General features: G+C 51.9%; 1 protein-coding gene across 1 annotated transcript in view; it reads left to right on the top strand.

The window, feature by feature from the left end:
- The window catches only part of TDRD12 (tudor domain containing 12), a 77389-nt gene extending 65882 nt beyond the window's left edge, over nt 1-11507 (top strand). The window contains exons 20-21 of the mRNA XM_076055125.1: nt 1584-1779; nt 3077-11507. Of these exons, the coding sequence (XP_075911240.1) occupies nt 1584-1779; nt 3077-3202 (322 nt within the window). The 3' untranslated portion in view covers nt 3203-11507. The remainder of the gene's footprint in view (nt 1-1583; nt 1780-3076) is intronic.
- Nucleotides 11508-16436: the final 4929 nt, after the last annotated feature.

The following is a 16436-nucleotide window of genomic DNA, read 5'->3' as shown; positions in this document are numbered from 1 at the left end:
GCAGGCATTGCTAGGGTTGGGATCTAACCCACGACCTCCTGCGTACCAGGCAAGGTAGTTAACATCTCATAGCCACCGTGATTATGAGAGATAAAGACTCAGGCTCCAGATGTACAGCAGCAGGCATTGCTAGGGTTGGGATCTAACCCACGACCTCCTGCGTACCAGGCCAGGTAGTTAACATTTCATAGCCACCGTGATTATGAGAGAGAAAGACTCAAGCTCCAGATGTACAGCAGCAGGCATGGTCAGGGTCGGGATCAAAACCACGACCTCCTGCATACCAGGCGAGGTAGTTAACATCTCCTAGCCACTGTGATGATGATGAGAGAGAGACGCAGGCTCCAGATGTACAGCAGCAGGCATGGTCAGGGTCGGGATGGAACCCACGACCTCCTGTGTACCCGGCGAGGTAGTTAACATCTAGCCACTGTGATGATGAGAGATACGCAGGCTCCAGATGTACAGCAGCAGGCATTGTTAGGGTTGGGATCTAACCCACGACCTCCTGCGTACCACGCGAGGTAGTTAACATCTCATAGCCACCGTGATGATGAGAGAGAAAGACTCAGGCTCCAGATGTACAGCAGCAGGCATGGTCAGGGTTGGGATCTAACCCACGACCTCCTGCATACCAGGCGAGGTAGTTAACATTTCATAGCCACTGTGATGATGAGAGAGAGAGAGACGCAGACTCCAGATGTACAGCAGCAGGCATGGTCGGGGTCGGGATGGAACCCACGACCTCCTGTGTACCAGGCGAGGTAGTTAACATCTAGCCACTGTGATGATGAGAGAGAGAGATACGCAGGCTCCAGATGTACAGCAGCAGGCATTGTTAGGGTTGGGATCTAACCCACGACCTCCTGTGTACCAGGCGAGGTAGTTAACATCTAGCCACTGTGATGATGATGAGAGAGAGACGCAGGCTCCAGATGTACGGCAGCAGCAAGGTCGGGTGTTGGAGCGGACGCATGAAGGCTCGGCTGTTCGTCGCCGCAGATGTTCGCCGTGTGACCATGTGACCAGTGTGACCAGTGTGACCGTGTGACCATGTGACCAGTGTGACAGTGTGACCAGTGTGACAGTGTGACCATGTGACCAGTGTGTGACAGTGTGACCATGTGACCAGTGTGACAGTGTGATCGGTGTGACCGGTGTGACCGTGTGACCGTGTGACCAGTGTGACCGGTGTGACCGTGTGACCGTGTGACCTTGTGACCAGTGTGACAGTGTGACCATGTGACCAGTGTGACCGTGTGACCAGTGTGACAGTGTGACCAGTGTGACCGTGTGACCATGTGACCATGTGACCAGTGTGACCAGTGTGACCATGTGACCCGTGTGACCAGTGTGACCGTGTGACCAGTGTGACCAGCGTGACCATGTGACCAGTGTGTGACAGTGTGACCATGTGACCAGTGTGACAGTGTGACCAGTGTGACAGTGTGACCAACGTGACCGTGTGACCAGTGTGACCGTGTGACCAGTGTGACCAGTGTGACCAACGTGACCGTGTGACCAGTGTGACCATGTGACCAGTGTGACCATGTGACCAGTGTGACCATGTGACCGTGTTGCAGCGCTTTCCTTGGGAGGGGACGACCCCGGCAAGCTGCGACGCCCACGGGGGACTCCTCCAGGGTGGACTCTGCCAGGGTGGACTCCTCCTCCAGGGTGGAATCCTCCAGGGTGGACGACTCCGCTAGCACCGCCCCATTTGGAGTGGACGACCCCGACGGAGGGCTGGGACGCAGAGATGGACATCGCCGCACTCTGGTACGCAGCCCAAGGGCCCGAGCCTTAAACCCTAGGCCCTAAACCCTCCATCCTAGGCCCTAAGCCCTCCACCCTAGGCCTGAGGCCCCATGCTCTGGGCCATAAGCCCCTCCACCCTAGGCGCTAATGCCTAGGCCCCCTAAGTGCTCCACCCTAGGCCTGAGGCCCCATGCTCTGGACCATAAGCCCCTCCACCCTAGGCCCTATGGCCAATCAGCCTAGGCCCTAAGCCCCTCCACCCTAGGCCCGAAGCCCTTCCACCCCAGGCCCTAAGCCCCTCCATCCTAGGCCCTAAGCCCTAACCCCTCCACCCTAAGCCATAAGCTCCTCCACCCTAGGCCCTAAGCTCCTCCACCCGAGGCCCTAAGCCCCTCCACCCTAGGGCCTAAGCTCCTCCACCCGAGGCCCTAAGCCCCTCCACCCTAGGCCCTAAGCTCCTCCACCCTAGGCCCTAAGCCCCTCCACCCTAGGCCCTAAGTTCTACCCTAGGCCCTAAGCCCCTCCACCCCAGGCCCTAAGCCCTCCACCCTAGGCCCTAAGCCCTCCACCCTAGGCATTAGGCCCCATGCTCTGGGCCTTAAGCCCTCCACCCTAGACCCTAAGCCCTAAACCCTCCAGTCTAGGACAGAGGCCCCAGCCTCTGGGCTCAAAGCCCTAGGCCGTAAGTCCTAGGCCTGAGGCCCCAGGCCTGAGGCCCCAGGCCTTAGGCCCTAAGTCCTCAGCCCTAAGCAGGAGCTCGCTACTTACAGCACTCGCCCCAACAGTCTGTTAAAGGCCATACAAGGGGATCTTTGTTTTTTTTGTGTACATGTGTGTGTGTTCCGTACGTGTGTTCCGTGCGTGTGTGTGTGTGTATGTATTGGGGCGGTAGGCTAGCAGTTAGCGCTACGCTGCGCTACGAACCAGGCGGCCCGAGTTTGATTTCCGCTCACGTCCAACACCAGCGACGATGATCTAAACCGGTTCTGGGCCTCCCCTAGGTCGACTCGGCCTCAAATGAGTAGCTGGTGCGGTGTGTAGTAAACATCGCCACTGGGGAGACAAAGGCGGTCGGGCGTGGCGCTGGCCACCCACCCCCTCGTGTGCCATTCCAACCTCCATAGATGCTACACACTAACAGCACTTTCCCCAGCAGTCTGTTGAGGCTACATAGGGGAATCTTTGTCTTTGTATGTGCGAGTGTTTGTGTGGGTGTGTGTGCGTGCGTGGGTGTGCGTGTGAGTGCGCGTGCATGCGTGTGTGTGCGGGTGGATGGGTGTGCATGCGTGGGTGTGTGGGTGTGTGTGTGTGTGTGCAGTGCGTGTGTGTGCAGTGCATGTCCCCCGTGTCTCCGCTCCCTCCTCACGTGATGGACCCGGACGTCTGGGACTCGGCCTCGGATGTCAGCGAACTGGAGGACTCGGACAACTCGGCAGACACATAGAGACACACGCAGAGACACGCACGCAGAGACACACACGTAGAGACGCAGACACACACGTAGAGACACGCAGAGACACACGCAGAGACACAGACAACAACCACCATTCGCCACTAAGTGGCGGTGACGTCACCATGACGCTTGTGCCAAACTATGTGTACCTTGAGGCCACGTGAAGTGTTGAATGCCCGCTGGCAGGAGGTCACGGGGCAGACCCAGGTACCACGGGTCGACTGACTGAGATGACTGGCTGATGCACCACCTGTGCTCCCAACTGTGTCAACCTGCTGTGCTTTAGTCACCCGGCGCTCCGCTCGTTGTTGTGAGCGTCGCTCCTCTGCCGTTCGTTGTTGCTGGAGGGCGACTGCCTCCAACTGCCCAGTAGCCTCACGGTGCACCTAGCCTGGCACTGCCCAATAGCAGGGTCTTTCACGAGCTTCCTCCACAGAGGCCGATCTTGACACCGCTGGTACCAGTCATCCGACAAGTCCACTCAGCTCCGCGTCCTGTACCACATCACTCCATCTCTTCTCTAGCCCGTGCCGCACCCGTTTAGCCCCCTCTATCTGGCTGAACAAAAGCTGTTAAGGCATGCGGTGGCTGGGCATGTGGGCTACATGACCCAGCCATCGCAGAGACAGACACACGCAGAGACAACAACAAGAACCGCCTTTCGCCACTAAGTGGCAGTGACGTCACCACGACGCTTGTGCCAGGCTATGTGCACCTTGAGGCCACGTGAAGTGTCGGAACGCCCGCTGGCAGGAGGTCACAGGGCAGACCCAGGTGCCACGGGTCGACTGACTGAGATGACTGAGATGACTGGCTGATGCACCACCTGTGCCCCCTACTGTGCCAACTTGCTGTGCTTTAGCCACCTGGCGCCCCGCTCGTTGTTGTGAGCGTCGCTGCTCCGCCCTCCATTGTTGTTGGAGGGCGACTGCCTCCAACTGCCCAGTAGCATCCTTCACGAGCCTCCTCCACAGAGGCCGATCTTGACACCGCTGGTACCGGTCATCGGCAAGTCCACTCAGCTCCACATCCTGTACCACGTCACTCCATCTCCTCTCTAGCCTGTGCCGCGTCCGTTTAGCCCCCTCGATCCGGCCGAACAAAAGCTGTTTCGGCATGCGGTGGCTGGGCATGCGGGCTACATGACCCAGCCAATGCAACCTTGCCTGCCGGAGGAGCTCACCGATTGACATTTGTCCAGATCTTTCAAGGATTTGTGAGCTCACAATCCAGCCTGCAGGTTAAACAGGATGGATCCTAGCCAGGGCAGCCTGCATGTTTCTAACCGGCGAAGTTGTTCTATTAGGGGGGGTCCACGTTTCGCAAGCGTAGAGAAGGGAGGGCGTGACTGTGGCTGAGAAGACCCGAAGCTTAGTGTGGAGCGACAGACCAGGTAGCTTCCACACGGCAGCGTTACGCAGCCAATTAAAAGATATTGCCGCTCGACAGATTCGGAGCGAGACCTCTGCTGTCAAACCTGGAGCCGGTCATGAGCACACTGCCCAGGTGTGCGAATTTAAATTTAATTTAACGTTTATTTTTATCGTGGTTTTTTGCTTTTATAAAAAGGAAAAATTGCTTTCTATCTACGTGACTTTACCGAAAGAACCAGGAATAACACATCCTCCTGCGGAGGGAGCTGGTAGGAACGTTGGGTTGCTCGGTCAATGGCCAGGGTCATCGGCGGCACCACGTGGTGTATTCCGCAAAATATGCCCGACTGTGAGGGCGGGCACAAGCCGGCGTGAGTAGGTTACAGTGAGGGTAAAAAGTATTTGATCCCCTGCTGATTTTGTACGTTTGCCCACTGACAAAGAAATGATCATTCTATAATTTTAATGGGAGTTTTATTTGAACAGTGAGAGACAGGAGAACAACAAAAAAAATCCAGAAAAACGCATGTGAAAAATGTTATAAATGGATTTGCATTTTAATGAGGGAAATAAGTATCTGACTCCCTCTCAATCAGAAAGATTTCTGGCTCCCAGGTGTCTTTTATACAGGTAACGAGCTGAGATTAGGAGCACACTGTTAAAGGAAGTGCTCCTAATCTCAGCTTGTTACCTGTATAAAAGACACCTGTCCACAGAAGCAATCAGATTCCAAACTCTCCTCCATGGCCAAGACCAAAGAGCTCTCCAAGGATGTCAGGCACAAGATTATAGACCTACACAAGGCTGGAATGGGCTACAAGACCATTGCCAAGCAGCTTGGTGAGAAGGTGACAACAGTTGGTGCGATTATTCGCAAATGGAAGAAACACAAAAGAACTGTCAATCTCCCTCGGCCTGGGGCTCCATGCAAGATCTCACCTCGTGGAGTTGCAATGATCATGAGAACGGTGAGGAATCAGCCCAGAACTACAGGGGAGGATCTTGTCAATGATCTTAAGGCAGCTGGGACCATAGTCACCAAGAAAACAATTGGTAACACTACGCCGTGAAGGACTGAAATCCTGCAGCGCCCGCAAGGTCCCCCTGCTCAAGGAAGCACATATACATGCCTGTCTGAAGTTTACCAATGAACATCTGAATGATTCAGAGGACAACTGGCTGAAAGCGTTGTGGTCAGGTGAGACCAAAATGGAACTCTTTGGCATCAACTCAACTCGCCGTGTTTGGAGGAGGAATGCTGCCTATGACCCCAAGAACACCATCCCCACCGTCAAACATGGAGGTGGAAATATGCTTTGGGGGTGTTTTTCTGCTCAGGGGACAGGACAACTTCACCGCATCAAAGGGACGATGGACGGGGCCATGTACCGTCAAATCTTGGGTGAGAACCTCCTTCCCTCAGGGCATTGAAAATGGGTCGTGGATGGGTATTCCAGCATGACAATAACCCAAAACACAGCCAAGGCAACAAAGGAGTGGCTAAAGAAGAAGCACATTAAGGTCCTGGAGTGGCCTAGCCAGTCTCCAGACCTTAATCCCATAGAAAATCTGTGGAGGGAGCTGAAGGTTCGAGTTGCCAAACGTCAGCCTTGAAACCTTAATGACTTGGAGAAGATCTGCAAAGAGGAGTGGGACAAAATCCCTCCTGAGATGTGTGCAAACCTGGTGGCAAACTACAAGAAACGTCTGACCTCTGTGATTGCCAACAAGGGTTTTGCCACCAAGTACTAAGTCATGTTTTGCAGAGGGGTCAAATACTTATTTCCCTCGTAAAAATGCAAATCAATTCATAACATTTTTCACACGCGTTTTTCTGGATTTTGTTATTATTCTGTCTCTCACTGTTGAAATAAACCTACCATTAAAATTATAAGACTGATCATTCCTTTGTCAGTGGGCAAACGTACAAAATCAGCAGGGGATCAAATACTTTTTTTTCCCGTCACTGTAAAACGTTGAGCTTTATAAGGGCACCACGGGGTGACCAGCCCCTCCCCACCCAGCCCCTCCCCATCGTCCCCTCTCCACCTAGCCCCCCACCCCTCCAAATTTTTGGATGCAGGACGGACGGACGGACAGACACAATAACCCCCCCTGTTGGCTGCTGGTGTAACAACCGGGGAGGTTCCTACGCAGCATAAACTCCACTCTCTCCACAGCCGCCCCATCACCAATGGGGAGTTGAGTTTTCCGATGACACGGTAGCCACAGGCGCTGGGTGGGGCCCATGGCAAGACCCCCAACCACCTCTCGGTCGCAGGCTCCAGGTTCATCGGCAGCTGCGCCTCCCCAACTCCTCCTCTGAGTGGGCCGGCAGCAATGGCCGCGTTGTCGGCGTGCGTAGCACGGTGGACCAATCGGGAAGCGGTATCCCTCCCACCGCACCCCGCGGTGGGAGGTGGGAGTGGGGGTGGGTTGGGCATCGATCGGCCTCCCGTTTTATCGACCGTACCGGATGGAGGTTCCCTCCGGTGCACGGGCCACGGACGGAAGTCTCTCGGGATTCCCCGTGGTCGGCAAAAAGAACAAAGTGTGTTGAGACGCGTTGTGGCCCGGAGGGGAACATCTCCCCACCCCCCTCCCACCCCCTTTTCCAGGGCTCGACCTACGGCCCAGCCATAAGGGTGGCTCCATCCCAGGCCGTGCGTGCGATCCACCAACCCCCTCGCTGCCTCCACGGCGCCGGGTTGATGAAGGACACTTGGCCCGCAGCAGCGGCGTAGCCGTCGGACGCCGATTGTCAAAACCGTTTCAGAGTTTTTGTGTTGAGCCGCAGATGACCAAATCGGCGAGCGCGATCCACCAACCCCCTCGCTGGATGGCCAGATTTTACGGACGGATCGTTGAAGCGACCCAAACCCCTCCTCCCCGCCTCTTACGGATAATGCAGTAAAACCTCGTGGATTGCGAGTAGCTTGGTCTGCGAGTGTTTCGCAAAGACGAGCGAACTTTTTTTAAAATGAATATTCACTTGATAAACGAGCGAGGGTTTCTTGCAATGCGAGTAGCAGTGTACGCTTTGTGCTTCCGAGCGTCACGTGATCACACAACCGGTACACGTGCTTTGATGTACGAGTGCTTTGGATTGCAAAGCACGTTTCCGGAAGCGGATTGTGCTTCGCCAGCCAAGGTTTTACTGTACACTGGTATATACTGCACTATACACTACACTACTATACACTACACTATACACTACACTGTACACTACACTATACACTACACTACTATACACTACATTACACTACTCTACTATACACTACACTACTATACACTACACTATATACTACACTATACAATACTATACACTACTATACACTACACTACTATACACTACACTACTATACACTACACTATACACTATACTATACACTACAATACTATACACTACTATACACTACACTACTATACACTACACTACTATACACTGCACTACTATATACTACACTATACACTACAATACACTACACTACTATACACTACACTATACACTTCACTATACACTACTATACACTACACTACTATACACTACACTATACAATCGATATACGTTGTGCTTTGGATTACAAACACGTTTCCGGAACGAATTATGCTCGCAATCCAAGGTGTTAACTGTATCACGGATAGTAACTTGCGTGTCGTGGCATCAACCCACACGGTTTGTTCGCCCCGTATTCTTGTGCAGGGGAAATTGAGTTTTCAGGTCTATTTATTTCTATTTTAATTTTTTTCTTTGTGATGGGGCTTTGTAGGATGAACGTTGGAGATTTATAAAGGGGGGGGGGGCGGGAGGGGAGCGGTTTATGGAGTGTTCCGGTAAGGTCTAAATGTTGGTCTGTAATAAGGTTAGGGCACTGATAAGGGGTTGATGGTGGTGATGTTAATGGTGGTGGTGATGGTTGGAGCAATCTTGTCAATCAATACCGTGTACCCCTGTATTCTTGTACAGGGGAAATTTTGAGTTTGCAGGATGAACGTTGAGTTTTATCAAGGGGGTACGGGGCGGCCGATAAGATCTGAATGGTGGTCTGTACGGTGTGGGGGAAAAAAGTATTTGATCTCCTGCTGATTTTGTACGTTTGCCCACTGACAAAGAAATGATCTGTCTGTAATTTTAATGGTAGGTTTATTTGAACAGTGAGAGACAGAATAACAACAAAAATCCAGAAAAACGCATGTCAAAAATGTTATGAATTGATTTGCATTTTAATGAGGGAAATAAGTATTTGACCCCTCTGCAAAACATGACATAGTACTTGGTGGCAAAACCCTTGTTGGCAATCACAGAGGTCAGACGTTTCTTGTAGTTGGCCACCAGGTTTGCACACATCTCAGGGGGGATTTTGTCCCACTCCTCTTTGCAGATCTTCTCCAAGTCATTAAGGTTTCGAGACTGACGTTTGGCAACTCGAACCTTCGGCTCCCTCCAGATTTTCTATGGGATTAAGGTTTGGAGACTAGCTAGGCCACTCCAGGACCTTAATGTGCTTCTTCTTGAGCCACTCCTTTGTTGCCTTGGCCGTGTTTTGGGTCATTGTCATGCTGAAATACCCATCCACGACCCATTTTCAATGCCCTGGCTGAGGGAAGGAGGTTCTCACCCAAGATTTTACGGTACATGGCCCCGTCCATCGTCCCTTTGATGCGGTGAAGTTGTCCTGTCCCCTTGGCAGAAAAACACCCCCAAAGCATGTTTCCACCTCCATGTTTGACGGTGGGGATGGTGTTCTTGGGGTCATAGGCAGCATTCCTCCTCCAAACACGGCGAGTTGAGTTGATGCCAAAGCGTTCCATTTTGGTCTCATCTGACCACAACACTTTCACCCAGTTGTCCTGTGAATCATTCTGATGTTCATTGGCAAACTTCAGACGGGCATGTATATGTGCTTTCTTGAGCAGGGGGACCTTGCGGGCGCTGCAGGATTTCAGTCCTTCACGGCGTAGTGTTACCAATTGTTTTATTGGTGACTATGGTCCCAGCTGCCTTGAGATCATTGACAAGATCCTCCCGTGTAGTTCTGTGCTGATTCCTCACCGTTCTCATGATCATTGCAACTCCACGAGGTGAGATCTTGCATGGAGCCCCAGGCTGCGGGAGATTGACAGTTCTTTTGTGTTTCTTCCATTTGCGAATAATCGCACCAACTGTTGTCACCTTCTCACCAAGCTGCTTGGAAATGGTCTTGTAGCCAATTCCAGCCTTGTGTAGGTCTACACTCTTGTCCCTGACATCTTTGGAGAGTTCTTTGGTCTTGGCCATGGTGGAGAGTTTGGAATCTGATTGCTTCTGTGGACAGGTGTCTTTTATACAGGGAACAAGCAGAGATTAGGAGCACTCCCTTTAAGAGTGTGCTCCTAATCTCAGCTCGTTGCCTGTATAAAAGACACCTGGGAGCCAGAAATCTTTCTGATTGAGAGGGGGTCAAATACTTATTTCCCTCATTAAAATGCAAATCAATTTATACCATTTTTGACATGCGTTTTTCCGGATTTTTTTGTTGTTATTCTGTCTCTCATTGTTCAAATAAACCTGCCATGAAAATTTTAGACTGATCATTTATTTGTTAGTGGGCAAACGTACAAAATCATCAGGGGATCAAATACGTTTTTCCCTCACTGTATATAGACACAATTTCAATCGAGAAGATTGGGTACAAGCTGAGCAATCATTGGAAGGACGTTATCCACCAATTTTGAGTCGTAACTGGCTTCGATGTTCCAGTCCTACCACCTTCCGATGTTATTATCGGCTCTCTGATTTGACATTAACAGGTTAAATTCATATTCTTGGTTCTTTCGCGAAAAATTGCGTCGATGGATTTTTTTTTTAAATAAACGCAAAAGACCCCCACGAGGTTCAATTTTCTTTGGTTCTTTCGGTAAAGTCACGTAGAATGAGAATAAAATAATAAAATAACACGATAAAATTCTCACGACGTTTCGGCCACAATGCAAGCGGACGTCGTGAGAATTTTATCGCGTTATTTTATTATTTTATTATCACTCTACGTGGTGGTGACTTTACCGAAAGAACCAAAGAAGATGAATCCTTGCAGTCACGAAAGCTTTAAATCGAGGTTCAATTTCTCACACTAACACAGCCACCTCGCCGAGCAGGACATTGCTCGCTCTGTGATCTGACATGAACATGCTAATGTCTCACAGTAACATGCTAATGTCTCACAGTAACATGCTAATGCCTCACATTAACATAACTAGCCCCGCCCACTTTGTTTTTTTCGGTAAAGTCACGTAGAAATAAGAAATAATAAAATTACGTAATAGCATACGACGTTTCGATTTCAACGCAAGCAATCATTGGGTACAGAAGAGCTAAATTTAAGAGCGAGAGAGAGGAAACACATAACCGCAGATATATATACAGACTCCTAAGTAGAGGGAGTTAACACGGAGACACACAGAGAGACACAACGTACGGAGCACAGAGAGACGGCGTCTCCGTGCCGAGGCATTAGCATGTTGGGGGAGACAAAGAGAGATGGGAGAAGCACATCAAATCGAACAAGATTTAGTAAAATTTGGAAACAATGTGATGCAGCACAGAAGGGTCGGTCAAAACACAATTAACGAATGGTTCTGGCCGATCACGTTATTGCAAAGATTGCTCAATTATAGGTTAAGAGTGATGTGGAGTACAGACCCTTGGGCTACACCGTACATTTTTAAACCTTTAAAAACAGTCGGCCCTCGGCGGCTTTTCCCCTTATTCCTGCCGACGGCCGCTTGCCTCGCGATCTTCTTAAGATTCAGCAAATAGATTTGTTTACAGCTTCCGTTGGGTTTGGTTAATGTTGTTACGTTGCGATGGAGGAGAGGTTGCCTGTGTGGAAGGCGTTTCGGCTCGAGAGTGGAAATAAATCGATCTCCTGATTTGAGAATCCCAAGTCGGAAGTTGGTTGTTGAGACTGGGGGGGGGGGGGTGGGGAGGTGGGTCGAGGGGGGCCCCCGATGCTCGCACCGCGCGCGTGAAGAGCTGAACTCGCTCGCCTACTCGCCCACTCGCTCGCCTACTCACCAACTCACCCACTCGCTCGCCTACTCGCTCATCCACTCACTCACCCACTCACAAACCCACTCGCCTACTCATCTGCTTGCTCAGCCACTCGCCTACTCCCTCACCTACTCACTCAACTACTCACTCGCCTACTCACCCACTCACTCGCTTACTCACCAACTCACCCACTCGCTTACCTACTCGCTCATCCACTCACCCACTCGCAAACCCACTCGCCTACTCATCTACTTGCTCAGCCACTCGCCTACTCCCTCACCTGCTCACTCGCCTACTCACCCACTCACGCGCCTACTCACCCACTCGCTTACCTACTCGCTCATCCACTCACTCACCCACTCGCAAACCCACTCGCCTACTCACCTACTTGCTCAGCCACTCGCCTACTCCCTCACCTACTCACTCAACTACTCACTCGCCTACTCACCCACTCACTCGCTTACTCACCAACTCACCCACTCGCTTACCTACTCGCTCATCCACTCACCCACTCGCAAACCCACTCGCCTACTCATCTACTTGCTCAGCCACTCGCCTACTCCCTCACCTGCTCACTCGCCTACTCACCCACTCACTCGCCTACTCACCAACTCACTCGCTTACCTACTCGCTCATCCACTCACCCACTCGCAAACCCACTCGCCTACTCACCTACTTGCTCACCCACTCGCCTACTCCCTCACCTACTCACTCACCTGCTCACTGCCTACTCGCCCTACTCGCTCGCCTACTCACCAACTCACCCACTCGCTTACCTACTCGCTCATCCACTCACTCACCCACTCGCAAACCCACTCGCCTACTCACCTACTTGCTCAGCCACTCGCCTACTCCCTCACCTACTCACTCACCTGCTCACTGCCTACTCGCCCTACTCGCTCGCCTACTCACCAACTCATCCACTCGCTTACCTACTCGCTCATCCACTCACTCACCCACTCGCAAACCCACTCGCCTACTCATCTACTTACTCAGCCACTCGCCTTCTCCCTCACCTACTCACTCACCTACTCGCCCACTCACTCGCCTACTCACCAACTCACCCACTCGCTTACCTACTCGCTCATCCACTCACCCGCTCGCAAACCCACTCACCTACTTGCTCAGCCACTCGCCTACTCCCTCACCTACTCACTCACCTGCTCACTGCCTACTCGCCCTACTCGCTCGCCTACTCACCAACTCACCCACTCGCTCGCCTACTCGCTCATCCACTCACTCACCCACTCGCTTACCTACTCGCTCATCCACTCACCCGCTCGCAAACCCACTCACCTACTTGCTCAGCCACTCGCCTACTCCCTCACCTACTCACCTGCTCACTGCCTACTCGCCCTACTCGCTCGCCTACTCACCAACTCACCCACTCGCTCGCCTACTCGCTCATCCACTCACCCACTCGCTTACCTACTCACTTGTCTACTCACCTCCTTGCTCAGCCACTCGCCTACTCCCTCACCTACTCACCCACTCACTTGCCTACTCACCAACTCACCCACTCGCTTACCTACTCGCTCACCCACTCACCCACTCGCAAACCCACTCGCCTACTCACCTACTTGCTCAGCCACTCGCCTACTCCCTCACCTACTCACCTGCTCACTCGCCTACTCACCCACTCGCCTACTCGCTCACCCACTCACTCACCTACTCACCCACTCAATCGCCTACTCACCAACTCACCAACTCACCCACTCGCTTACCTACTCGCTCATCCACTCACCCGCTCGCAAACCCACTCGCCTACTCACCTACTTGCTCAGCCACTCGCCTACTCCCTCACCTACTCACTCACCTACTCACTCGCCTACTTACCAACTCACCCACTTGCTTACCTACTTGCTCACCCACTCACTCACCCACTCACAAACCCACTCGCTTACTCACCTACTTGCTCAGCCACTCGCCTACTCCCTCACCTACTCACTCAACTACTCACCCACTCACTCACCTATTCACTCGCCTACTCACCCACTCACTCGCCTTCTCACCAACTCACCCACTCGCTTACCTACTCGCTCATCCACTCACTCACCCACTCACAAACCCACTCGCCTACTCACCTACTTGCTCAGCCACTCGCCTACTCCCTCACCTACTCACTCACCTGCTCACTCGCCTACTCCCTCACCTACTCACCTACTCGCCCACTCCCTCGCCTACTCACCAACTCACTCGCTTACCTACTCGCTCATCCACTCACCCACTCGCAAACCCACTCGCCTACTCACCTAATTGCTCAGCCACTCGCCTACTCCTTCACTCACCTACTCACTCGCCTACTCATCCACTCACTCGCCTACTCGCTCACTCGCCTACTCACCCACTCACTCGCCTACTCACCTACTCACTCGCCTACTCACCCACTCACTCGTCTACTCACCAACTCACCCACTCGCTTACCTACTCGCTCATCCACTCACCCACTCACAAACCCACTCGCCTACTCACCTACTTGCTCAGCCACTCGCCTACTCCCTCACCTACTCACCTACTCGCCCACTCGCTCGCCTACTCACCAACTCACTCGCTTACTTACTCGCTCATCCACTCACCCACTCGCAAACCCACTCGCCTACTCATCTACTTGCTCAGCCACTCGCCTACTCCCTCACCTACTCACTCACCTGCTCACTGCCTACTCGCCCTACTCGCTCGCCTACTCACCAACTCACCCACTCGCTTACCTACTCGCTCATCCACTCACTCACCCACTCGCAAACCCTCTCGCCTACTCACCTACTTGCTCAGCCACTTGCCTACTCCCTCACCTACTCACTCAACTACTCACTCGCCTACTCACCCACTCACTCGCTTACTCACCAACTCACCCACTCGCTTACCTACTCCCTCACCTACTCGCTCAACTACTCACTCGCCTACTCACCCACTCACTCGCCTACTCGCTCACCCACTCACTCACCCACTCACAAACCCACTCGCCTACTCGCTCACCCACTCACTCGCCTACTCACCCACTCGCTCGCCTACTCGCTCCAACACTCACTGTACTGCGCATATTTATTTTTTACCGTCACTTTCGGTAAAACATATTCTCCTGCGGAGGGAGCTGGTAGGAACGTTGGGTTGCTCGGTCAATGGCCAGGGTCAACGGCGGCACCACGTGGTGCATTCCGCAAATTTGCCCGACTGTGTGGGCGGGCACAAGCTGGCGTGAGTAGGTTAAAGGTTGAGTTTTATAAGGGCACCACGGGGTGACCAGCCCCTCAACACCCAGCCCCACCCCTCACCCAGCCCCTCCCCACTCAGCCCCTCCCCACCCACCCCCACCCCTCCCACCCCCCCACCCTCCCCTCTCCACCCAACCCCACCCCTCCCAATTTTTTGGACGCACGACGGACGGACACAATAATCCCCTCCTGTGGGCTGGTGGTGTAGTAATAAAGTATTCAAGCTTTCGTGACTGCATAAAATGACTCATTGTTTTTTTCGGTAAAGTCGCGTACGTAGAAGTACAATAAAATTATATTAAAACAAAAAAACACAATCACGACGTTTCGATCACAACGCCAGCGATCTTCGTCAGGTGTCAAGGTACGAATCACGGAGGTGAAATACAACAACAAAAAGATGAGAGACGAGAATTCAACAAACCTGAAAAAAAACATTACGTGAAGCCACATCCAGTCAGGCCAACAACACAGTTAGTAGACACTTCCTGGCGGACCACGAATTTCAGAAGAGTGTTAACTTTCGTGTTCAAACCTTTGGATTGCACATACCAGCATAGATAGAATGAAAAATACGACGTACACGGTCAATAGAACTACATATATACAAGTCCACCAAGAGGTAAGGAGGGAGGAAAGACGGACAGGGAGGCAGAGAGAGAGGGGGGGGGATGAACAGAAGCTTAAATAGGAAATACGTAACCACAGGAGCTTCCTGTACAGCATGAGGGTTCCCCAGGTGAATGGGCGGGTGAAAGTGCTGCACAAGCATCACGGGCTGAAGCAACGCGCTCATGGCCGGAGGGGCAACACAAAGTGGGGAGTTGGGCGGAGGTCCCGGGCCTTCCCTAGAGGTCGACTCGGCCTCAAATGAGCAGTAGCTGGTGCGGTGTGCAGTAAACATCGCCACTGGGGGAGACAAAGGCGGCCGGGCGTGGTGGTGGTGGTGGTGGTGCTGGTAGCCACCCACAAGTGCCCGTAGCCTTCACAAAAGTGCTCGCCGCTACTCCCCGCTAACAGCACTTGCCCCTACAGTCCGTTGCAGGCTGCACGGGGGATCTTTGTCTTTTTTTTGTTGCTGTTAACGCGGTTAAAATTTGATTGCTTGTAAAAGGGTTTAATCTATTTTATTTTGTCTTGTGGGCCAGAAATTGTTACGGGAAAAAAATAAACTATTTTCTTAGAATTTCTCAGGAGATACTTTTGTTAAATTTATTTATTTCTATAAGATACATTTTATTTATAGAAGATATATTTTATTTTGATTTAAAGCTTTCGTGACTGCAGTAATTCATATTCTTAGTTTTTCGGTAAAGTCACGTTGAAGAGAAACAACAAAATAATAAAATATATATAAAAAATATAACAATATTGTTTTATATATATTTTATTATTTTGTTGTTTCTCTTCAACGTGACTTTACCGCAAAAACTAAGAATATATATTTTATTATTTTTCTGCTGTTTGTTATAACTGGTCCGACCCCGTAGTGCCCCCCTCCCCCCCCCCACCTGACTGGATATCTGCAAGAGCTTCTCGGATCTTTGGATTTCCCATCCCCGCTGGAGTTGAAATTATTCCATCACCACCACCACCACCCCACCCCGCGT

This window comes from Petromyzon marinus, chromosome 69, assembly GCF_048934315.1.
Source record: "Petromyzon marinus isolate PM22_M1 ecotype Great Lakes invasive population chromosome 69, UKy_Petmar_22M1.pri1.0, whole genome shotgun sequence".
Lineage (NCBI taxonomy): Eukaryota > Metazoa > Chordata > Hyperoartia > Petromyzontiformes > Petromyzontidae > Petromyzon > Petromyzon marinus.
The sequence above is the reverse complement of the archived record's forward strand: the minus strand, read 5'-3'. Positions and strand labels throughout refer to the sequence as shown.